Below are 25,438 nucleotides of genomic sequence, written 5' to 3'. Positions count from 1 at the left end.
CATACGTAGATTAAATAATTTGCAGCTCCGACTTCGAGGATGGTATTAAAATAGATCTTTAAAATATGAGGTAGAGGGTGTTTACTGAATTCATTTGGCTCAGGATAGGGAACATTGACAGGTTTATGTTAGCACAGTAATGAACTCTCGGTTTACGTAAAACTCGGGAAATTTCATGAGTTCCTACCTGTTTAAAAAGGTAATCTGTTGCATGAAGCCAGTTAGTTTGTTAGTTAGCTATTTACTTCGTGCTTGCTTTGGTTTATAAGGACTTATTATGTAACAGAGCACACAGTTTTACTTTTTTCTTAATGTAATTGAAATGCAATAATCTTCATAATAGAAACCGCTATACTTTTGTTTGTACATTGAAATACCAGACACGGCTTCGTTAGAGGCTGCTGTAGCAGTGTCGAACTTAAGTTTTGTTTGATGGGCTGTATTTTGTTAGATGCCCTTTGTTTCTCCCGCTTCTCTTACTTCATGGATTCTTGGTGGGTTTAATCTCTTGCCTTTTCCCTGTGTCGTTTCCCAAACCGTGCATAACCTGCGAAGTCTCCCATTTTCACGCCTGAGCGGAGCGAATGTTCATATCGGCATTCCACACGAGTCTGTGCCCGGTCTCGTAGCCACATCTGTGTATCGTCTCGTTTCGCGCTTTGTACCGAATTACCGAAGCGAAGGGCAGGTTTGGTCGCTCGTAGTCCGCGAGGTGTTAGGGAAACCCGCGGCAGTCGGCCGGGGATACGCCGGGACGGAATACCACATCACGGCTTCAGAGTGTTCGCGTCTGGGAGGAGAGAATTCACGCCCCGCATCCTTTGTGTAATACAGCGAGTATTTCTGATGTGGCGTTCATTATCGCGTGACGTGATTCACAGACGTGATCGGAGTTCAATATCTGCCTGCCTGGTCCCCTGTGTCAGGTTGTCCAACCTTTCCTGCAACAAATATAATCCGCGTCATAGTGACACGTAGATATAATTTCATTTATTTGTGTAGGATTTTAGGTTCTCACAGCGGTGGTTATGAAGAATTCTATCTTCTGGCATATAACGCCGTGTAATACGTAGTGTAGGTGGCTACCAAAACTGTGCTCGCAGCCTGCTTTCACACTGATTTCTTGGTTGGCTTGTTCTTCAACCCTGAAGTTGGAGGCGACATGTTCCTCCGAAACGTCAACTGACTTTCAGCAGACTACACGGCGTTATATCCCAGAAGGTAGAACTCTTAATTTACCTACATTAACCGTCTGAAGCTTAAAGAGGGGTGGGAGAGGGGTGAACGTGAAAGAAGATGATAAGTGGTCATCGTAGTGGAGAAACCGAAGGCTTCCTGAAAGTTTCCAGAGCAGTGGGAGGAAGGCTGTTTAGGGTCATGCAGTAGAGGAGGAAGTTGAGCAGGACCTTTGCTGCATTGAATATGAATTTTCATATTAAGCCTAGTGCTGGAAAGGTTGCATTAGAACAGATCTGTGATATTAAGATTGGGAGTTCCCCGTTAGGGCGAATTTTTTATATTACCGCAGGGAGGGCTGCATTAGGGCGAGATTTAGGTGTTAACGTCGGCAGGGTTGCATTAGGGCGAAATTTTGTGTTTACACTGGGAAAGTTGCACGTGATGCATGCTAGGCAACGCGGAATTTGGATACTGATTGAACATTTATTGGAGGATGGCGGAAAATTTTGATCCGAGTTCGCCGGGCGCATGCCGACTTCGAGTCATCAATTCGGTATTTATGTACGCGTTTCATAGCGATAGGCCATAGAACATAACTGACGTTGCATTACGAAGACAAACCAGTTAATGAAGCTAACAAAAATAATTTCTGTTATTCTGAGACTCGTATGAAACATATGCTCACACCGCATGGGCGAAATGCAGTTTTTTCTCGTGTTAGAACTGTATAATACTGCTATGTTAAAGGGTGAATTTGGATCAAGCGGGACTGCAGAAGACGTTTGTATATGAATTCCATATGTACTTCTCTTAGGCTTGATATTCCGGTGTATTCAGAAGTGGGTCACAATAATATGTACAGCTCACCGAGTGTTGCCGGGTTAGTGTAATAAATGAGATTGGCTGGATATGTAGCTGGAATGAGAGTTGGAGACAAGGAGTCCATACAGAATATTCGCAAGAAGTAAATACGTTGTGTGAGCTGGATTTAAGTGTCCCATATCTGCTAAGCTTTTCTAAGACATCAGTTCATCAGAACGCATCCTCGTGTGAAATGTAACAATTGACGACACAATCTTAAGATAAGAGGCTGCAATAATATACCGTGCATGTTGAAATTCACTCTACCAGAACTATAAAAACACGACGATTGTATCTGAACCTGAAATTCATTGTTCACTCCAACTCTTGATAAAAATTGAGACGTATAGTACATTGTATCCGGTTTCGTGGACTGGTTACACGAGCGAACTATTGTTGCTCCGTTATAAACCAAATATGATATACACCCGCCCTCTTGTAAAGTGCCTGACATTTCAGAAGCGGCTACTTATACCCACTATAAATCTGGCGTCGCTAGTACTCTTACATATAACAATATAGCCTATATGCGATCGCGTAATGACAGTGCGTACAGCCAGTTCCGCTCGCTCGTAATGTCAAAATATTGTCATTCATTGTTTCAAAAGCGAAGTTGCTTTTGGCTGACCCCAATGAAACTTACTTCTGTGTTATAACCCTACAATAGGACTATGAATGTAAGAACCTATATATGCACTTAGGGCAGATCTGTTGTCCATGCCAGCTTGTGAAGACCTTCCAACTGCCTACAGCCTACATAAATCAAGCATATAAGTGTACTACGAGAAGGTGGAACACGTGTATGGATATATGTGTAATATAAAACGGCTTATTACACTTATACATAAATTATGTCTCAAGCAACTGTCGACGGTCGTATTCTGACCGCACGAGTCACAAATCAAACTGCATGTCTTCTTCTTCTTGTCTTTTATTTCCTTGAATGCGAAGACCAGTAATGGAAATATGTACATTTTGTTCGCAACGCATAGAGCCTTGTAGTTACCAAGGTAATTTATTGTTCTCTTTATTAGAAATGCTATACACTTTAGTTCCAAGAGCCTATTGTTAGTATATCTCTCATTTCATTGCATGCACTTGTCAGTCTCTTTTAGCATGCTTTCATTTCTTATGGAAAGGCAGTCGGCTAATGAGATCACCGTGGTCAAGTTTTAAACCAGTTGACCGATCTACACGAAACTTAGTATGAACATGATGACATTGGAGGCCACTCCAACGTTATGTTTTTCTTTTTTCTATTTCAGTTTCATGCAGTCTGTAACAAGATTATGGCGAATGTCCGATGTTGTGACGTGAGAGACAGACAATCGCCACTTAATTTAGGGTCCTAAGTGAATCTATGGTAATAAAAAACTCCGTGATTTTAGTCCGCAAGCGAACCATACTGACCGAGCGACCGCCGCTTGTCAGCGAAGTGTAGTGCCAACTTTGGCGGATAGAGGGTGTCGCGTGGTCAGCGTAACGAATCCCCACGGCCGTTAATTTCGGTTTTCTAGACCGGAGCCTCTATTTCCTTGAAATATCTCCTCAGTTATCATCACGAGGCTCAGTGGACCCCGTTCCAGACCCACTACTTCTCAGAAAATAATCTGGTAGCGCCCGGAATCGAACCCGGACCTCTGGGTATGTAGCCAGGAACAGTAGAGCTTTCAAGATCATTGTATGAAAACTTTGCACTATGTAGTGGGTTTCTTCATCACAGGTGAAAACGTCACCCTACATCAGCCACACCCAATCTGAGGCTAATTGGCTGCATCTCAATTATGTAACTAACGATTCTATTTTCATCTTTCGAAGTCAAATTAACTGACCGCCTCTTTTTTGAAATTGCCGTTTTCTTAGGTGAAGGTGAAGTCAGTTTACTTTCTTGAAGAATGTGAGGGATTGAATCTTACATCCCGTCAAGGCCTTGTACACTGTCTATTCATCATCAATGCAACTTTCATGACATTTTCAGAATAATTTTTCCTTAGTGCAGTGGCAGTCTGTAAGGTTCACACATGTCGCTGAGGACTTACGAACGATACAGTGCAACGAATTAAGTACTTATATTTTCAACGCTTGGCTGCAGCAGTTGTTTAGTTTTTTTTTTTTCAAGATTCAAAGGAAGCATCCAACGTAACAAGTTAGGCTTGATTCAAACCCTAACTCCCCAGTAATTATTGTATATACGTAGAAGTTTAAAATGACTGTACGTTGGTAAAATAATTTTTTTTCCCTTGGCAGTACAGCCTCAGTGGACCTAGGCCTACCTCCATGAACCTCTCCGTTCACAAAAGAAAATATTATGCACAAAAATTAAAACTAGTCAAGATTTATAAAACACATACGCCATACGATTTTAGAAGTGGGTAAGAAACAGCAATATTTACTGCATCTGTTCTGTAACTTCCGCTTGTTATACTAAAATAACAACCGATTAATTTCTTGTATATTAAGGAGGTGAAAAGGTTAAAGCTGTCCCTATAACAGGCCGTGAAGGCCCATAGAGGATCACGCGTTATCTAAACAGTCGATTCACAGATGGGAGTGAGGTCAGCCTTACGCGCTTGCCTCCCTTCATCCCCCCCCCCCCAGGAAGATTCGTGGTGTTCATTTCTGTTAAGAGGCTGAGTCAACCCCAGGGCCATAGTGAGGCTAGGATTAGGTAAATTGAAAAACGAAAATAGTGACCTCATTGGGACTCGAACCCGCCACCTTTCATTTTGCAGCATAGTGCCTCAACCAACTACGCTACTGCGTGCCCCGCATGTTAAGGAGGTATAACCCTTTATGTCCAGTGCGTGAAATTATGTATTTGCACTTTTCTAAACGCACCGTAAGTAATGCTTCAAGTATTATGGAATTAGCCGTGTGGAGGTATCTGAGTTTCCACTGTTGGAACCGGTCACCTTCCGAATGCAAAGCAGGGGTACCAATCCTAACGTTAGAACGGCGAATGTACTGCCGTTATTTCACCGGGTTCTTTGTTTCTTGCTGAGTCTGCTGTTATAATTAAAATTACCCATGTGAATTACTGAAGTTGTTTAGCGTCTCTTATATTGGTATCAGTGATGGGCAACTATAGAACCCAGAGAAAATTTGTATCCGACAGTCCGTATGTTTCTAGATATGTATTCGAGCCTCATGAAGCAAACGAACGCAGCACAGATGCATGAAGTAACGAGTTATTCAAATAATTTTATCGAATACTGTACACAACAGCGCGTCAGTGTTATTTTTTATGTAGGAAAGGTGCTTTGGTTGACACGGTGAATGCTGATTACATGTTTCTTTATGAGAATCAACATGTTAAAGACGTCTTTTTGCTCCGGTTACCCGCAAATCCACGTTTATAGCTCACTCGAGGGGATTGTATGCTTGGGTTCACTCAGGGGTTGTGGAAGTGGGGAGGTCGAAGGGGTTGCGGTATGAAAGGGGATCAGCTGTCGGTTAATTTTTCAATTCCTTTCATGAATAGTAAGTGATGTGTAGAAAGAAGCTAGCTTCTCGGAAGATCCGAGATGTAATCCTATGCTGATAGGCCCATCCCCGCTTCTCTCTTCCCCCCCCCCCTTTCCTTCTTCACTGGAGCTTTACTGCTAGGCATTCTATTAGCCGAAATGGCCGTTCTGATAACAACCCAGAAACAAGAGCATGCAAAATGGGAAGCAGAGCCGATTTTCATAATTCTCGCCGCAGTATGGGAGACCTGTCACTGTGGCACTATCTCCAGGAAATTGGAAAACTATCAAATTATCGTTGTGAAGAAGCGCATTACAGCGCCCTCAATTGGGTGTGCTTAGGAGCAAGCTTTTTCTTTTTTTAAATTTGTTCTTGGAGATTTTAGAGGTGATTGTGGAGAGTGAGCGAGCAGAAAGAGGACAAGATAGGAGTCTAGATTTATGGCAAGTTGTTCGTTGGTTCACTTTGCAGTGCAGACTATGTTATGAGTCGGTCGAGTGGATGCCATTTGTCAGTACGACTGGGTGACGGCTCACCGCCTTTCGTCTGGTTTGTTTTTAGGTGTCACTTCCGATCTGGACCATCCTGTCTCACCACAAGGAGNTACAGTTTTGTATTATTATTATTGTTGTTGTTATTATTATTATTATTATTATTATTAGAGAGGGTGGGTTTCCCCATGCACTTAGACCAGTTATTGGTCCATTGTGCGTCTCCCTTTAATTTCTACTGTCGCCATACCCTACCGGTACTGATGCGTGCTATCAGCCCCGTTCAGCCAACGAGGTCGGCCGTCGTTATCTGATATTTCCCCCATCTACCAGAGGCATTGGAAACTACTTGGGCGGGAAATTGTTGCCTAATTTTGCTCAGAGGTCTCCTAGAGACATGAGGATCTTCTACGTGCCGTAAATCTACGACACGGGACCCACGGCTTAAAGTCCCTCCCGGAGAACTTGTTCCCTGAATTTTTCCGCCCTTAAAAGTTCCACGACCTCCGCCGGGTTTGAACCCGCGTACCTTGAGTCATGAGGTGGGAACGTTACAATGCAAAAGTAAGTAGAGAAATATTTTCAAACTGACGATTAAGAACAATAATTAAGAGTCCTTTACATTAACCTCTTAGTGATAATGGACTCAACAATAAACTTTGCCACATCTGAAAATCTGTGAAGAGTACAGTGTCCCCAAATTTCAACATTAATAAACTCACTTGGAGGAGTCTTCTGATGCAGAAACATAGTCGTATTAATCACATCTTGATAGATAAGAGACGGTATTCATGTACCTTTGTTAAGATACTTTCAGGATCGAAAGCGTTCGTGAGAGGGTGGTTATTTAATATGGAGCTCTTGGAGGATGCGAATCTGAAGGGGAAACCGAAGTACTCGGAGGAAACCTTCCTCAGTGTCACTCTGCCCCTCACAAATTCCACATTACTTGAGTTGGTATCGAACCCAAGCGGCCGTGGTGGGAGTTAAGGCACGGCCCTTCAGGTGCGTTTGATGACCTATCTTTCAGAAATGATGAGTGTGAGACTGATCGCTGTTTGGTGACTGCAGAAGTTAGGGTCAGACTGTCAGGAAGTTAACGGGCAATGCGAAAGTTTGGTATGGAGAGATTGAGTCTCAAGGAACGGAGTCGAAGTAAAGAACTGTATATGTTAATATTTCAAAAGGATTAGCGGATTTGGAAAACGTAGATAGTGGAGTTGGCATCGACGGGGCTTGGGAAACCAATACCAAAGGCAGTCTGCGTTATTGCGGATTGATGCAGCGCAAGTTACGGTTTGGCGAAAGGCGTTCAGAGCTAACACGTCAGAAGAACTAAGCTAAATTCCAGTGGTTGCAGGATCCAAGCGGGGCGTAATCTGAACACTGTTCAAGAACAAGAACATTAAGTAAATACATGGGGATATGAATGAATTTTTCTGACTTCGCAGAAGTGGGTGATGTGGGTGATCTGCTTGCAGAGTCCAACATTTTTAATACGTTTAAGAGTTACTTCTCTCAGCTGTTGAATATACATAGTGTTAGTATTGTTACCAAGGCGTAGGTGGGTGGACAATATTACGTGTAGAATGGATCTGGGAAATTCTTGAGTAGCTGCAGAATTGGCGGCTCCTCCAGAAGGGCTCAGCTCCATGAGTGAGTAAGTGAGTAAGTAAGTAAGTAAGCACGTTAGTGTTGTTAGGCTTACTTGGGCCCGGTCCTTTTGAGCTTGAAATTGATGTTGAGGCGTTGAAGAGGTATACATAGCTAGGTATTGGGGCACGCGGTAGCGTAGTTGGTTGAGGGGCTGTGCTACAAGCCGGAAAGTCGCGGGTTCAAGTCCCGATTAGGTCATTGGATTTTTTCAATTGACATATCATCTTCTGGTCTATAGGTCTATACTGATGGTGTAAATCTATTAGGAGATGACGTAAATACTGTAATTAAAAACACGAAATCTCTAATAGGTACTATTAAAGAGGTATGTCTAGAAATAATCGCGCGGTTAAGTATATTGATATGTCTTCAGCAAAATGCTGGCCGGAATCGTAACATACAAGTGACTAATGGATGTTTTGAAAATATTGAAAATTTAAAATATCTGGAAATGGCACTAGCAAATCAAAACTATATTAATAAAGAATTTACGAGCAGAATGTACTGGAGGAATGCGTGCTGCCATTCGTATCAGGACCGTCTGTCTTCACTTGTGCTGTCTAGAAACACAAATCTTATGCAGAAATATAGTTTTGCCTGTAGTTCTGTATGCGTGAAATTTTGTCTGTGGCATTAGGGAAAGAACATTGACCGCGGGTGTCCGAGAACAGAATGCTGAGGATACTACTTGTACCAAAGATGGATGAAATAATAAGAATCCGGAGAATGATGCATAATGATGAGGTTTATAGCTTGTACACTTCAATTATAATTAGAGATTTAAAGTGATGGGGATGGATGGACAACGAATGTAGCATACATGGGAGAAACTTTAGTCCGTGCAGAGTTTGGGTGGGGAAACTTGAAGCAAAGAACCACTAGGAAGACATAGGCATATGTGAAATAATAATATTATTATGGATCCTAAAGAAATAGAATGGAGTAATATAGACTGCATTCATGTGGCTCAGGACAGGGACCAGTGATGGCCTTTTGTGGATACAATAGTGATCCTTTGGGATCCGTAAAATGTTGGGTATCTCGTGAAAGGCTGAGCAAGTATTGGCTTCTCGAGGATTCAGCTCCATGGAATTAGTTAAGCTCAGGTCTCTCACTAAGATAAATGAACGTTGTATCCTAGCAGGCTACGAGCTGAATGATCGGGGTTCAATTCCTGAAAGAAGAAAAAAGGGTTCTCCCTCCGCCGCAGTTTCTAGACCAGCCCTGAATCTTACCCAGCTTCCTGTCCAGTGGGTATCATGGCTTCTTCTCCCATGGTAAGGAGATGGGTATATGAAGCTGATTACGTGTCTGGATCTAGTGCGGAACTTATGGATGCGTGGAGCCGTGTCTCCACTCCTTTCCTCCTAATGTCTTTAAAACGAAGAATAGGGACTTCACCTCAATCTCAGCAGGGTGTAGGGCACGTTGTATGGAATTACGGTCGTTTTATAGTTGGACTGCTTGCAGTATAATTCATGTTGTTCGGTAGTATGACATTCCAGAAGTACAGCTGAACATAATCACACCAACATAAATCAGCCTCTTCTGCAGCTCGAAGTAAACCTGTGGGGTTTACGCTAGAGAAATATACACGATCTAAGTGATGAATCTTTAAAAGAGGCTCTTGTGTTTTCAAGATGTAGACTAAACTTGTGAAATCGAGATAATTTATGTCTGAAGTTGATATCTTCGTGTGTTTGATCAAGATTGGACAGGAATACACCAGGCGTTATACGTTTTTCAAGTCGCAAATTCATATTTAATTCAACGCAAATCTCACAGAGTAATTTATAGGCTCGACTGGCTACAGGCTGGGTGACCGAGGAGTCGGAGTTTGAGTCCCAGTAGGGTCAAGAATTTCATCTTCTCCACGTCGTCCAGACTGGCTCTGGGGTACACTCAGCCTCCTATCAAATGGGTACCGGAGACTCTTTTCCCCTTCAGCTAGTGCCGAGGTCGAGAAGATTTGGGTCTATACATCCACTCCCCCATACGCCTTCATTGCGTAGTGCTTAATTAGTTAATCACAGAGACAACCTTACATTTATAATTTATGGGCTAAAGTATGCAGTCAATCTCATCATTTTCATTCTCTGTTGCTGCCCCGTATACGTAAATTGGAATATAATTTTGTTATGTACCCAAACAGAAAAATAAAAATAGATTCGTCTATGTTGGAAGAGTGCTTGAATATATGCCTATGTATCCACGATATTCTAAGCAATTAATGTGATTCTTTTCCGTTGCATTTCTCCGTCTGTTCATCTCCACACGAGGGAGCAGACCTGCTTCCCTTCGTTTGTATAGTCTGTTATTTATTTCACGACGTTCTTAGTTCCGTACGTTACACAGCATTGAATGTAGGATGATTATATAAAGGTAAGGTAAAGTTTTCTCTATGCTTAATTACTCGTAATTAAGCACTACGCCATGAGTGCCTATGGAAGGGATTGTCGTGATTTATTCAAAGTGCCGACTCTCATCCCATCATTTTCGTTGTGGTACTGAGGGACAACACGACCATTTTCCAGTTATTAAGCGTAACTGGAATACGGGGTGAAACTCGAACCCGAGACCTCGTGAATGCGAAATGAATAATGTCCACAGCATCTCGAGGCCCAATATTCGTTTACTGAACCACAGTAGGCCCTGAAGGTAACCAGTACGGTAGTTACGTTGCAAGTGATAATCCTGTAGTCTTTGTCGAACTCTGATTTCTGATGTGTTATCGTGAAAATGTATATGTTTACTCCAAAAGCCACGCGTTCCCGTTACAGCAGGGAAGGCTTGTTGAATGATATCACTTATCTCTTTTATAAGTACTCCAGCTGCGTCCTTTACGTATCACTGCGCCTTTGCGACAAAGTTCCGTCCACATTGTTCGTTAACATAGAGGCTTCTGCCTCGCGGGGTAACTTGACGGAGGAAACGGGACTGAGAACCTAGCGGTATGGTCGTTTCTCTACCACAAACTTTTACCAGAGGACAGCGTTTTGATAATTTGTTCTTCAGTACTTCGACGTTTCTGTGCCATGCAGGAGTTCTTCAGCCTTACAGTTTAGGTCGTCTGGCCTTAGGTTCAGAATTTTATGAAATGTGGATCTTACAGTTTGTAGGACTCCTTGGATGGGGTAACACCCGGGGGTAACACAAACATAGTGTCACGTTTTATGGTCGAAACTAATAATAATGGGTTTGGATTGGATGATTCGATTTATTGATTACTCCTTTATACACTCACAAGCAAAATAAATTACGGTAATTCACAATAAATCCTCAGCCGAACCCTTCTTCCTTGACTGCCGAGGACTGGCTCCATTCTGATTTTGATTTCTGTTCTGTACTACTTACATAGTCTCGAGGCGGACACATGGAAAACATCGCTTCCTCTGTTGTATTTACAGCGCTCTTGCATAGCAACGGAAGTTATTCGATTGTGGCCTGCGTATTTTTTGCTGCAGGAATGTGTTTACCGAGTCGTTGCCTAGCACTGAGTTTACATGTCGCAATAAAATTAACGTGGACATAATCCATGCTCCTAGTAGGATTCGATCCCAGTGTTTTGAGACATCCAAGACAGTGCGTCCCCTAAATCGCACGGCCAGTGTGATCGGCCTGCGTAAGAAGTAAAATTTGGAAATTAAGTCAATTTTGTTTTGTAGTAAACTTTGGTTCATTTTACAATTTACCATCATCACAAACTTTTAGATCTTATTTGGTTCATTTCTTTACAGGATTGCAGGTAGATCTGTAATTTCATCTCCTCTCTTGTACGAAAAAAACGTATGAGTAGAAAGGTCAATCTGATATCAAATACGCATTGACTTCTGTTCACGAGTGTTATGTCCGGTTTGACCTTGTTTTTAAGTTTAAACATGTGTTCATGTTGAATTATATCTGCAAAGAATGGAAACTGAAATCACCACAGACATGGAAATAGTTAAGTGTAATGTTTACGTTCTGGTTACAATATTGCAAGCAATTGAAATTTACTAGTTTCATTCTTTGAAGCAGTAATTTGATTCGTAAGATCCGAGGGTTTTACGGTTTTGAAGATTCATTCCATCGCCATCTTGGTTATGGAATCTTAGGATGGGGTCATAAACGTTGGTACCCACTTACCGGTCTTCATGGTGTTGTAGCCCAGGAGACCACACCTCGAAGATATTTGATATCTTGTCGCATGTTATGAAGACTGATGTGAAACTAATTGTGTGTGAAATAATACACGCATTTCCACTGAATGAAATTGATAAGTTCTTCAGTACTTTGCTAGGTGCATGTATGAGTTGATGTTACATGTTTATTTTTTATTTTAAGATCTTGTAATGTTTAAATCTGGAAATGTTTGTTATTATTAAGACCGAAGACTGTTGTCATCCCGTTTACTTTGCACTGTAATTTGTGTGGGTGTGAAACATGGCGTCTGACTTTGAGATAAGAACATAAATTGCAAATGTTTGACAACAGTGTACTTCAGAACTTAGAAAGATGAAGTGATTTAGACATAACATAACGAGGAAGTTGGTGATTTGTACAGATTATCTAGTGTTTTTAGAACTGTGAAGAGAGGGAAGCTACGTGAGCTCTTCTGCGTTGCTAAGGCGGGGGAGATAAAGGATGCCACAAGAATTTGAGTGGGGAAGCCTCTTGGAAAATATTACACTGAAGACCGAGTAGGAAATTTGTGAATGTCATTATTGTGGATGTTAGAGAGGTTGTGAGAATCGGAAGTGGATGTAACTGGCTGAAATTCATATCAAATGGCGGGCTTTGGTATTAGCCGTGTTGAACCTTCGGTTTCTGCTACTGCAATGGTAGTTCGCTGGCTTTCCTTTCGCCACAGAATGTTATGGGACCCAAACAGAACATACGGTCTCTAAACTGGGCGTAAGAAGGTCGCCACGCAGTGTTTTGGTTAAAAATACCGTGACTACTTGTTACGGGATGTTTCGCATGCTTAATATGGCATCGATAGATCGAAGGGCGAATTGGCGTTGAACTCAGCTGTGTGCGTTACCAAACTCTTGGTTATTATCCATGATGTTCACTACTAAAGAAATCGACGATACTGTCGTCTTTCACCCGACTCCTTTAGTTAAGGATTGTATATAAACAACATTCCTTTAAAAGTGCACGACAAGAAGCGATGTTTACAGAACAGTGTTGAGCTGAAAGAGGGCGCAGGCCTATATGAGGAACTCCGTGCAATGTAATAATAATACAACAGTGCGAAGTCGTATTTGTGTGTTTGTTTTATGTCGCAGCGCTGTCATATTTTATACTTCGTAGCGCTGAAAGATAGGGTGGTTGGTGAATAATGAATTGAACAGGATTGGAAAGGAAGCTGTCGTTTCCGAATTTAGGTACTAACCCAACGCAAAGCACTATTATAAACGACTGAATTAATTGGGTGCGGTGCACTTGTCTTTGATCTGATCTTTCAGATATTTTTGACATTCACGTACTTCGAATGGGGGAGAAGAGGAATGCATATAGGACATTAGTGGCAAAGCCAGAAGGAAAGAGACCACTGGGAAGACCAAAACGTAGGTGGGTGAACAGTATTAAAAAGGATCATTAGAGAGATAGGATGGGATGGTGTAGATTAGATGGATCTGGCTCAGGATAGGGACCAGTGGAAGGCTCTTTTGAACACAATAATGAACCCGCGGGTTCCATAAAATGCTGAGAAGTTCTTGAGTAGCTGCACAATTGGCAGCTTCTCAAGGACTCAGCTCCATAAGTGAGTGACGTACTTCGAACATATCTTTCGACATATGATAAGACGAATACAGCTCTGTGTGTGATAGACGATAAAGTATATACAAAATACCGATGGAAAATGCTAGTATAATCCTCATCTATTAGTTTCAGTGATGTCTTTTCGTGAGTTTTGTGACAAGGAGGATTTACATGATTCTATGGAACCTACTTTCAACAGACGTGTCTGGTAGTGACATGAGAATCTGCGCTCTGTCGACGTGGCCCAAAGTCCTGTTGTGCTCCCCCAAAGCTCATCTCAGCCATTTCTCACTGCTCTTTGCAAACTACCACAATTTACCTCGATTTAATCGCTTGTAGTTAATGGCCGGACAAGCTGCTCAAGTTTTTCTTCAACGGAAACAGATTCTAACTACCATTTCCAAACTCTGTGAGAAAGCCTTCTCCAGTTTTAGTATGTTTCCAAGTTTTGAGAGTTGGCCAAAGGCTCAGGCGATCCCACCGCTTGAGAGCTACTTTTTTCTGGTTAATATGCACTCACATCTTTGTGTCAGTTGTAGGTTACAGCAGAATGTTAGGGTATAACATAGTAGTTTTTTAGTCTTTTCCTAGTAAACCTGATGCGATTTATTCGCGCAGATGATTTTACTATTTATAGCCAGGACATAATGAGGTTGAATGCCACAGCTCTGTTTTTAAACCCGCTTAATTCATTAAGGAAAAATAGTGGTCTTGTCAGCATGCTGTGTGTGTGTGTGTGTGTGTGTCTTTCAATTTTAACTTTTAAACCATTTGACCTGTACAGACAGAAACGGTTTGCTGCTTATTTCAAGATGGTATTCCCTCATTTATCAAGATATATAGAGGAAAACAACGAAACTCATCAGTCATGGTAGCCTGTCTGTGGACCGATTTCCAACCCGATACCTTCAGAGTACAAAGGGCGAGTGCTAACCATTCAGCCCCTACGTTCAGTATAAAAAATGAGTTAAATATGAATTTTTAAAAGGTTGTTATTGTTACTGTAACAAAACATACTGAATTTACCAACTATTTCTCCTATCTCTGGATGTTAGTAGCCCAAGTCACTTGTCAGATGAAAAGAAAATTCCTCCCACCTGACACGTTTATTATTTGAATGTGCCCCGTGTACATTAATGAGTTTAACGTGCTTGTTGTACAGTAAGTGCAGTAGTGGAGTTCGGTATAGGTAAGTAGTAGTGCATATATTCTTGGCGATGTCTTCAAAATCAAAGGATTAAACCTGCTATTCACAGTGAAAGGCGAGGCACTGTTATCAAAGTTAACAGATTTCGATCAAGGGAATTGGATATTTGAAATTCCTACGTGTAAAACAGAAGAAGACAATATCGCTGCAGCCACCGGAAGGTCAGACGCTGTTATTGCAAAATAAAAAGTGCAAAAAAAAGTTAAAGTTGTCCGTGTGCTTAACTAATTAAGCTTAACCCCAAGAAGGCGTGTGGGAGAGTGGCTGTATAGGTCCACAATTTCTTGACCTCGGCATTAGCTTGAGGTGAATGGTATGCTTCACGCTTCGGCCGCTTTACCCCCGGGGAAAGAGCTACCGGTAATTCGCGAGCGAACCAGCGTGAACAGGTGCTAACAGACTAGCACCTGCTCACGCTGGTTCACTCACGGATTTCCTCTTTTCCTTCTACCCTGAAGATGGAGGCGATACGTTCCTCCGAAAAGTCGGTTAACACAATATCTACTCGGCGCCACGTCCCAGAAGACCGCTTTCTTCATAGTCACAGCCGTGAAAACCTCAAATCTTACACAATTGAATTAATTTAGAACGTTGTTAAAATTAGAGTAGCACAACATATGCTCATCAGAGTGCTTCTGAAATATGAAGTATTACGTGGAATAATGCAGCATCACGTATGAAGATAACAGAAGCCGATTTCTGGACAAGGATCGTCTCATAGAGGAAGAAAAGGAAATAATTTATTTTGAAAGCAACTCCATTTGCAGCCGAAAGCAGATGTTGACACTTATTAATTATGTGTGAGGTACAGAGAAAATTGAATTGGCGGTTTCGCCTTACCTCATGCCATTATAGTAAGGTTTAGGAATTTCGGTTACAAAGTAATACAGTCCCATTTTTTCTCTGAGAGCATTGCTAACAATGGAGGCTCCTCCTGTCTTACAGCACAGCTGTATCGCTAGCAGCTCCCTTACATCCCCTCATGAGGAGAAGTGTTGACGTTGCCAGGTAGAAGAATTAAATGGCTTCCTCGTGACTTGTGTACTAGTGTACGTAGCTCCTTCAGGCCCAAATAAACAGGAATATAAGATTAAAGAGGGGATACGCTATAGTGTGAAAGGTAAAGTCCGTGTGCTTATTTAATTAAGCGCTACCCCATGAACACTGATGAGGGAGTGGAGCTATGTCTCTACCAACTTAACCTCAGCTTTAGGTGGAACTGAGTGATGAGTTTCACTCCTCGGCCGCTTTAGTGTCGATGAAACAGCCCCCAGTACTCATGTAGGAAGCTGAATGGGCCTGGCAGGAATCGAACCCCGATTTCACGGTCGCCATAGCCTAGTCGCTATGCCGACTGAGCTGCCCCGGCGCTTTTAATACACTGAAGTGCAAACTACTAGTGTTCCGTGATGTTTATTAAGCTTACTTAATATTGGATTGTTGAAATACTAATTTGTGGATGTCCGTCGCATAGAATTTCAACATAATCTATGAAAGGGTGTATGGGATACATGGAAAAATCTGTTTACAACCTTTTGCTAAATGGTTTTTAGTATGGATCTGTGTGACCATAAATCGAAGTTGCCCTGCAACGATAGTGAAAATGTCCATATCCATTTTGGACAACAGGTGTGAAGCAGTCTGTGGGATACGTGTGAAGTCCACTTATTGCTTTGTGTAAACTTGACAGAAAATAGGGACTGTCCGACAAATTTTGATAGAAATCTCACATAAATCGAATTTAACAGAAGCTGTGAAATGATTTATTGGATACATGGACAAGTCTAGTTTTAAGTCTATATTGCTGGGCAACTTTTAGTGAAAGTGTCATATCGAATTTTAAGAACATTTGCCGAACATATGTGCTGGTACTAGGTCGTGGACAGATGGACAGACATGACAAAACACAGACGTCTCTTTTACGAGTATTTCTTCGTAAAGAACGCTTCGTCACTCAAGTTGTTGTCATGTAGTTCTAAAAACCTTTAACTAACTCACTGAGGTGTAATAAGGAACTTGTCAATAATAGTTCCTGCACTTGCTTCTGGCAGTCGTTCGAGAGGTGCCTGATTTGAACCTCGAAGAAATTGACAGTGCTAATTGAAATTCGACCGGTCACGGTAGCCGAGCGGTCTAAGGCATGTACTGTCTTCGCTCGCTTGGAAACCGGGATCGTGGGTTCGAATCCCACTCAGGGCATGGATGTTTAGTTTGTGTCTGCGCGTTTTTCTGTGTTTGTGTATAGGTAGAAGCCTTGCGACGAGCTGATGACCCGCCCAAGGAGTCCTACCGAATGTATAAGATCTAGAAAAACCGAAGTGAACGGAGAAGTTCATGGAGGTAGGCCTAGGCCCACTGGGGCTGTAGTGCCAAAGGGGGGGGGATATCTGAAATTCGTGGTACTACTCAGTCACTCCCGGCAAATGTCTGGGTGTTGCCTTGAAATAGACCAAAACCGCAGCCTTGTATTCCTTTCAGTCTTACAGAACGCCATTTGCGTGTCAAATCGTTCTTCGAAAATAACCGCTGTAATTGATGTATTTTATTTAATTAATCTAGACCCATCCAGCATATTTCTTGAACTTAATGCGTACCCTGATGTGTCACAGAGAGCAGATCCGATGCGGGGTACGCCAGATGCTACTCACCGTATCCATTTGTTTTGGAGAAAGAGACGATTTGGGACGAAGTAATGTTCATGGTGTAAGCTAGGCTTGTTTCCGAATAAAGCGCAGTTTCACTGAACCCAGTCTTGAGTCCCCAGTAGACTCTGATCGCGCCTTCGAGTTCTATTGCAACACAGGCTGTTTCTAGTTAGGTAGGAGCGCAGTGCTGTGGGCTCCCTTGCAACTGGGATCGGAGAGTCAGATCTCACCCGCGTCGTGGTTGTGATATTCGCGTCTTTCTGTTTAGCTAGAGGCTCTGAATTCCCGTCCGAACTGTAATACTGCCTGCATCGATTGAACTTAGGAATCCTCAGTAATTAGAAGAGGACACACTTGAATATCGCTGTAATGCTTGAAAGAAATGACAGGGAGTGCGCTTTTAAGAATTGTGCCCCACTTATCCTAACGTTATGCCATTCTTTTTTTAATGCTAGTGGGGTGGAACTAAGTCCCTTGTACTGCGGCCACTTCTGGCCTATTGTACCAGCCCCAGATGATAGGTGAGGGTGATTGTGGAGCAATTGGTGGAATGAAGATTGGCAGGGGAAACCGAAGTACTCGGAGAAAACCTGTTGCAGCGCCACTTTGTCCACCACAAATCCCACTTGACCAGACCCTGGATCGAACCCGAGCCGCCGCGGTGGGAAGCCAGCGACTAACCGCTTGAGCTATGGCGCGGCCCTACCCTATGCCGTTAGTGAGAAAGTTAATTTCCTGGTTAACTGAGTTCAGGATCAGAGTATTGTCGTTTTATGAGATTTGGCGGTCTCATAGAGGTGAAAAAGATAGAGTTGTCCCTGTGCGTAACTAATTAAGCACTGCGACGTGAAGACGGCCGTGGGAGTGGATGTATAGATGTACATTTTCTTCATCTCGGCACTAGTTACAGGTGAGTGGTTAGCTTTACGCCCCGGCCGCTTTACCCCTGGGGAATGAGCTCTTGGTACCCATTGGATAGGAGGCTGGGTGGGACACGAAGAAGATGAAATTCTCGCCCCCACCGGGGCTCTAACTCCGACCCATTAGCCCAGCCCGTAGCCAGTCGCTATGCCGGCTCCGCTATCCCGGCCTCGGTCTCAGCGGTGAACTTCAAAATTACGGTCTTCTGAAATGTTATGCCGTATGGCATGCTGGACAAGTAGCAGTGTGTCTAAGGACCTGGCACCTTCTTTGGGACACGCCCTCTGAAGATGGAGGTAGGCACAGGTTCCTGAAAAAACACTGGTAACTGTCTACCAGACAACACGGCGTCGTCGCTCAGAGGACCTCAATGTTATAAGTTGTCATTGGTATTCAGAGCGCTTTGTGGATTGTAAAGACCTGGGAGCTTATCCACTTGATTTCTACTGAATAAATTCTGTTTATGGGCTGCTGTTCCATAAATACTGTGGCTTCAGTTGTATAGTGCTGCGTTTAGGCTCTCCTTTGAAACAGACGCGTCTCCGTAGCCCGTATAGGACTCGCCAGAATGCTGATAAATGGGCAACCAACAACAGGGGTCCAAGAAATGCGACAGCCGATCTCGTATAAGAGGAATGTGTCGCTGCAGTATTGGTCGTCAATAACCGTGCACTCTGAAGCTCCTTCAAGTCTAGGACGTTTTCTTTTTTTTGCCTCACGTTTCCCCTCCTCCGCATAATAAATTTGCAACCATCTGAAGCCTAATGTATGCAAAATGGTAATGTGCCTGTCATTGGATCACGTTCTCACCATAACAGTTCGGCTTCCGTCACTAGAAAACTGCAGTAGTTTATACTTGCATCATAACTGCATAAAGCCCGTTGAAATTTCAGCGGGAATTTTTGCTGTTATCAACATGACAGTGGATCACATTGAGCTTCTTCCGCTGCGGTCCGCTCCTGACGTCATACTCTTCAGAGACAGCTGGAAATACACAGATACTGAATATGCACGTTATGATCTCGAAGATTTCTGCAAAGATATGTGCATTTATCAGTGCCACGATACTGTATTTGATAAAATGACAATATGCACTGATCGATGCTGCCATCTCGTGGTGTGTTATGTAAAGTTTGACACTCCATTGCCGACTGAAGCACGCCTTTCACCTCTGTTTACTGCTACCGTCTTCTGCTCCTGTTCGTGACAACTACCACACCATAACGATAGTAGGGCCTGTAGTAACTGTTAGCCGTTTATGTATTTCTGGTGCAGTGCCGGTTGCATTGTCTTCTTAGAGCACTGAAATATCACTGCGTCTTCTACTAACGACACAATTCGTTGCTACTCATGTATTGGAACAGTACTAATTTGTTTGTCAGTGAACTTCTAGTGCTTATTTGAGCTGTTATGGTTCGATTTAATAACTGGTGAAAACCAGAATTCCATGAGGACCTCTCTCGGCTGCTTTTATTGCCTAATCCAGTCCAATTCACTGAAGTGCTGCTGGTCTTGCCAGCACAGTCTTAATTGGTTTCGGGCACCTTAGGGACCCATGACCTAATTATTAAGCAGCTTCCTACTTCCTACGCAACAGAGAACACCTTAAGATAATAGTGAAACATGCTGTCTGTTCTTGCCAGTTTCTACGGCACCCGCAGCTGTGGTAAAGATTTCGGGTGCCATTCGAGTCCGCATTCTCCTTTTCTTTATTACGCAAGTATACTTTGATTTCTTAATCTTGCTTCTTTTTTAGATAGAGTGTATTGTGCAGTTGATAAGGAAAGCGCCCGCAGGTCCTTTTCGGGCCAAAACGGTTAGGCTTATTTGTGCTTAAGCATTTTTCCCCACTGGCTCTACAGCCCCCTTAGGCCCTGACCTCTGATTTTTCAGTTTCATGATAATTTTACAGACGGTAGGACTCCTTGAACGAGTGATCAGCTCGTCGCAAGGCATCTGCGTAAACAGAATAAACACACACATCAAACATCCATTCCTTGTATGGGATTCGAACCCACGATCTCGGCTTCCGAGCCAGCAAAGACAGTACATGCCTTAGACGGCTCTGCTACCGTGACCGGCGCTTGTGCATTATGCTGTATGATTTATCTTGTCGAAAGTTGTTTGACTGTATGACAGCAGGAATAGAAAAACAAATGGTTTGAATCCCACAAGCCTGGTATTGGTGTATTCGTGTGTATTTAACCGTAACTGTTTTGCACTAGAAATATTGGTTCACTGATCCAAATGTTGAGCTGGAATAAATAATGAATGCAATAAATTAGCTTCTTGACTGGAGCGAGTGTAGTCCCCATCCGATCCCATCAATCCAGTCTACTCCGCTCTAAACTTTGACAGCATTTAGACGGCAGCAGTTAAAAAAAAAGTTCCAAGTGCCTTAGAGTTTGATTCCGCTTCTTAAACACGTATAACACATGTCTTCTCTGTTATTTCGCTCAGTAGCATTTGGACAGTCGAGTTGCATGGAGGTTTATGACCTACTCTGAAGCGACAAGACGAAAATGAACCTAACAAAAATGAATTGGCAATGAATTAAGGACAATGTTCCATTTTTCACAGTTTTCACGCTGGATTAGTTCTTGCTTGGGTTAGTTTAGATTACTGGTTGGTTCTTGGCTTTGTTTCTTTCGGGATTCGAGTTTTTAAGCCTTGGTGAGGTTTGAAGAAGCTGGTTGGACAAATAAACATGAGAGCCCTCAAGGCACGAAGTGAGAGAGAGTGAGAGAGTTGCCTCGCGGCAGCTGGGGAACAGGTTACTTCGTTCGACTCGGCGTTTATTTACTTGGTGGAGACAAAGCGAGCATTTCCGGAAATCATTTGAGAATCCCCACTTCTGTCTCTCGGCATTGAGCACTGAAGCAGATAGCTGCTCCCTCATTGCTAAGTTGGAAACCAGGATGAAACATCAGCCCCTAGGCGAGGCGTGTGAAGTGTCCCATTTGGTGGTCCAGCCAAACAGGAGCCACGGTCGCACACAAACACTGGCGCAGTAGCAATAACAAAACGACTTAACTACACTCCCGTACCTCTTCCCAAAAGGCAATTCCCCATAAAACATAAGGAAAAGCCTGCCGTGTAGTCTATACGCCGAGTGTCATTCCACGTTGATTAACTGTCAACATTTCGAAGAGCAGTGCTGTTTACTTACACAACTTGAGATTTATTTAGGCATTCGGTTCTTTAAAATTGCTGGAAATTAAAATAAACCGTGCATCAAGGACTCAATTTACAATCCCAGAAACGTACACAGACAAGTTCTACATCTCTCTGAAGGAGTTTATAGAATTGCTGTAATGAATTCTGTCGCGGATCTCGGCAGTATGTCGGAACAGATATACGGGAAGTATTCTGTCTGCACTTGAGCACATTTATGAATGTATAGTCTTAAATTCAGGAGAAATTTGTATTATAAGAATGGCACTCCCTTCATCTCCGAACAGCTGTTAATTTCGTCGCTTTTCAACTTGGAGCTCAAAGTGCACAGATTTCCGATTTTCTTGATGTCAGATATTCTCAGGTTTGGCGCAAATACATGTACGTATGTAGTTGCATATATAGGCCATGCACAGGACAAAGGTTTTGTTGGAAAGCCTGAAGGTTTGGAGGAGCTAGCCGTAGGTGGGAAAATATTAAAATAGGCCTTGATGCAGGAGAGTGGCAATGTGTGGGCTGAATTCGTTTGGCTCAGTGTAGGGGTAAGTGATTGGCGTTTGTGAACACGGTAAATAACTTGCGGGTTTCATACATCGCGGTAAGTTTCTTGTCTGTATGAACGTATCTGAGGGACTGTTAGCTTAGCAAGATCTTCGCTTTGTTGAGCTGGTTGAGTACTTGGTATGTTAGTTATGTAAACCAATGGGCGATGTAAGATTTTAGGTTTTCCCGGCGATAGGTATGAAGAATGCTATCTTTTTGGATGTGGCGCTGTGTAGATATTATATAAACCGACGTTTCGGAGGGACTTATCGTCTCCATGTTCAGCGTAGAATAAAAAAGGAAGAATCCGCATCTCAGAAGATGGCATTCTTCAATGGGCGATAATGGCAGAGCGCTCTTTTTCCTGTCGAGTTTGGACGGACTGGCCATTTGAAATTGTTGAAATTGTATCTCTATGAGTTGTTTACAAACACCGACTTCCAGTAATGCTTATAGAACTGTGTGCTACATTTTTAGCACTTGAAACGGCGTGCAAGTAATTACATTTTGCTTAGGATTGAAGGTTCTCACAGCGGTGAGTATGAAGAAATCTGTCTTCTGGGATATAGCTGTGTGTAGTCCGGTAAAAGTCGGCGGATCACGCGCCCTTCTGTTCCCGAAAAGAGAACTCCTTATTACATTTTGATACTCGTTCTAGAGCCCCTGTGAACGTTTGATACAAGATCGAACACCTGTCTGTCACATTTTCAAAGGTTGGGGTTTCTTTAGTGACCAATTCAAATTATGGTCAATTACAAACGGACGAACTGGTTGGAGAGTAGAAGTGAAATTGGAGGTACACGAAACGGTTACATTTATGTTCAATATGTGAAGGAGTCTAACCACGGCTGGGTACCGTCTAACCCGAGGAAAGTTTCTCTTTGTTACAGCTGAGTCGTTCAGGCATGCCGGGATATTTCCAGGTTACGACTGCTTTCTCCTGCATCTTTACAAATTTCGCAGTCATTTATCCCGTCGTTAGGTACCCGGTACAAACCATGACTGGATTCAGGCATTTCATCGACTTTCTCATTCTCTCAAAATGACCGCCAGGGTGAAGTCACTCAGTCGGCTGTACGGCTTCCTGTCTGATCATTACTAATTTACTATAGTAGCCAATTTCTACCATTGACAGGTGGACTGCTATGTGTCATTCTACGCAACAAACATTCTGCATACGTTTCTGTGAATTAATACACTTTTTTATTATTATTGCTAGTGGGGTGGGACCAAGTCCCTTGTACTGCGGCCACTTCTGGCCTATTGTATCAGCCCCAGATGATAGGTGAGGGTGATTGTGGAGCAATTGGTGGAATGAAGATTTGCAGGGGAAACCGAAGGACTCGGAGAAAACCTGTCCCATCACCACTTTGTCCACCACAAATCCCACTTGACCAGATCCGGGATCGAACCCGGGCCGCCGTGGTGGCAAGCCAGCGACTAACCGCTTGAGCTATGGCGCGGCCCAATTAATACACTTAGTTTCATATTCCGTAATAGTGGAGGCAGCCCGGTTTTCTGATCAATAGTGATGCCCGTGATAGTCGGAGAGAATTCTTCTGCTATTAATGGAACCCCATGAATCAGTCGTGAGAGTGGCGGGAACCAACCCTTGAGCATGTTTATTTCGTTTTCCAGGGAAGAAGAAGTTCCAATCTGATCCGTCCTGTTGCCCCGTATGTGGGGTGACGGTGAGGCCTGGCGAACTAGAGGCACATTTTGTCCAGGAGCTGGAGAGGCTGTACAAGCTTAATTCCAGCAGTCGGGTTCGCAGGCACTCTCTAGAGAATTCGCGGCCTCCATTGCCACCGGGTCCCACTTCCTCCTCGGGCCCTCGTCGAGAAGGCTTCGGATCAGCTGGCGACGGAACTCCGGAAGGACGGTGGGATGTAAGTATTGCATAGTTTGTATTTATGGGTTATTTAATGGAATTGTGAGCTCAGATTGCATGGCTTCAAATGACAGAAAGATCAGTTCATAGTGAATTGGGGATGATTTAGATGGAAGCTGTCACGACTCAACTGAAGATAATATCCTGGCATTTACCTGGACACAACAAAGAAAACCACGAAGAGCCTCAGCGTAGATAACCGATCTCTGGACCGAGATTGAACCCTCGACTTCACACTAGGTGGCCATTGACACATAAACTGTCAGGCCTTTTACTCACTGGACCACCATGATCGAGCCACAATAGTGTGGTTAAGCTACATGGATCATTTCACAGTGCGTGGCTGGTGCCTTAAGCCGCTAGGCCATTGAGATAGAAACCGTTAGGCGTTCTACACAGTCAGCCACCACGGCGTAGTTAAGGTTTGCGAAACTTTGTACGCTGGGTGTTTGGTATTCTGAACCACTAGACGATTAAGATGTCTAGTCCTCTCACACACGGGCCACCATGTACATGTCATCAGTGTGGTTAAGCAGTATGAAACTTCACACTTGATAGCTGGTTCCTTCAACAGTGCCGCCATTCAGCTTTTACACTCTGAGCTACCATGGTCACGGCACCATAGTGTAATTAAGCTGTGCGAAAGCTTTCGTACTGGGCTACTGTTTCTTTAAACCACTTGGCCACTGGTACATAAACCATCAGGCGTACCACTCACGGAACCACCATGATCTAGCCCGCACAGTGAAGTTAAGCTACTCGAAACCTTTCGCACTAGTTAGCTGGTGCGGTGTGCGCGCGCATGGAAGGGATGTTTTCTGTATTGTCAGCGCCGAGGTTATGTAACGATGGTCAGCAGTCAGCCAGCAGTTTACTAGACTAGACTAGCCTCCCTTGGAGATGTGAGTCAGAGTCAGCAGCTGAGAGGAGTCAGTGGGTGGTATGTGGAGTAAGGACCAGTTAGCGAGTGAGTGCCCATTGGAGTCACCCCCAGTGGTAGTGGAGTGGCCTGTAGTAATCATACGTAAAAGTTTTCGGAAGAACAGAAATACGATGCTGGCCGGGACCAGCAACAATTACCCAACCGACAGAGGCTCCCAGAGCCGTCAAGACAGCAAATATGAGCATGAATCCCATGTACTTTGTACCAACAGTCACTGTGCTGGTGAGGACTAGCAGTAATTTAGCAGTCAGTCAGTCAGTGATTGCCAGCTCTCAATAGAGAGAGTAAGTGGAACTGACTGAGTGAGTGAGTGAGTGAGTGAGTGAGCGAGCGAAAGTGAGAGCCAGCACAGTCACTCCCCGGTAGACGGTGGGTGATCAGTCCCTTCCTCTCATCGAAGAGGAGGCACAATTTCAAAATACGTAAAATTCTAGACAGAACATAAATAAGATGATCGCCCCGACCGGGCCAGATTCCAAGAACGACTGTGCTGGCGAAGGCCAGCGGCAATTTCCTGAACTGCACTGGTAGCTGGTGCCTTAAATAACGCAACCTGTGATACGTAAACCATTAGTAGGATGACCACACTTTTGGAAAGGAAATTCGGGACAGTGCTCTAGGAGAGAGGGAGAGTCGGAGAGACGGAAGGGAGGGAACCAGAGAAGGGCACATGTACATGCTGAAAAGTGATCGCACGTTTTCTATAAAATAAAG

At 43.4% G+C, this 25,438-nt stretch overlaps 1 protein-coding gene across 5 annotated transcripts in view; it reads left to right on the top strand.

The window, feature by feature from the left end:
• LOC111870109 (E3 ubiquitin-protein ligase RNF220) overlaps positions 1-25,438 on the top strand; it is a 347,188-nt gene that overhangs the window by 297,035 nt on the left and 24,715 nt on the right. For all 5 annotated transcript variants that reach the window (XM_023862128.1, XM_023862130.2, XM_023862129.2 and 2 more), the window contains one exon: positions 23,529-23,779. In XM_023862128.1, coding sequence (XP_023717896.1) covers positions 23,529-23,779 — 251 coding nt within the window. The remainder of the gene's footprint in view (positions 1-23,528; positions 23,780-25,438) is intronic.

Source organism: Cryptotermes secundus, unplaced genomic scaffold (assembly GCF_002891405.2).
Source record: "Cryptotermes secundus unplaced genomic scaffold, Csec_1.0 scaffold545, whole genome shotgun sequence".
Taxonomy (NCBI): Eukaryota; Metazoa; Arthropoda; class Insecta; order Blattodea; family Kalotermitidae; genus Cryptotermes; species Cryptotermes secundus.
This window is presented reverse-complemented; position numbering and strand designations above follow the sequence as displayed.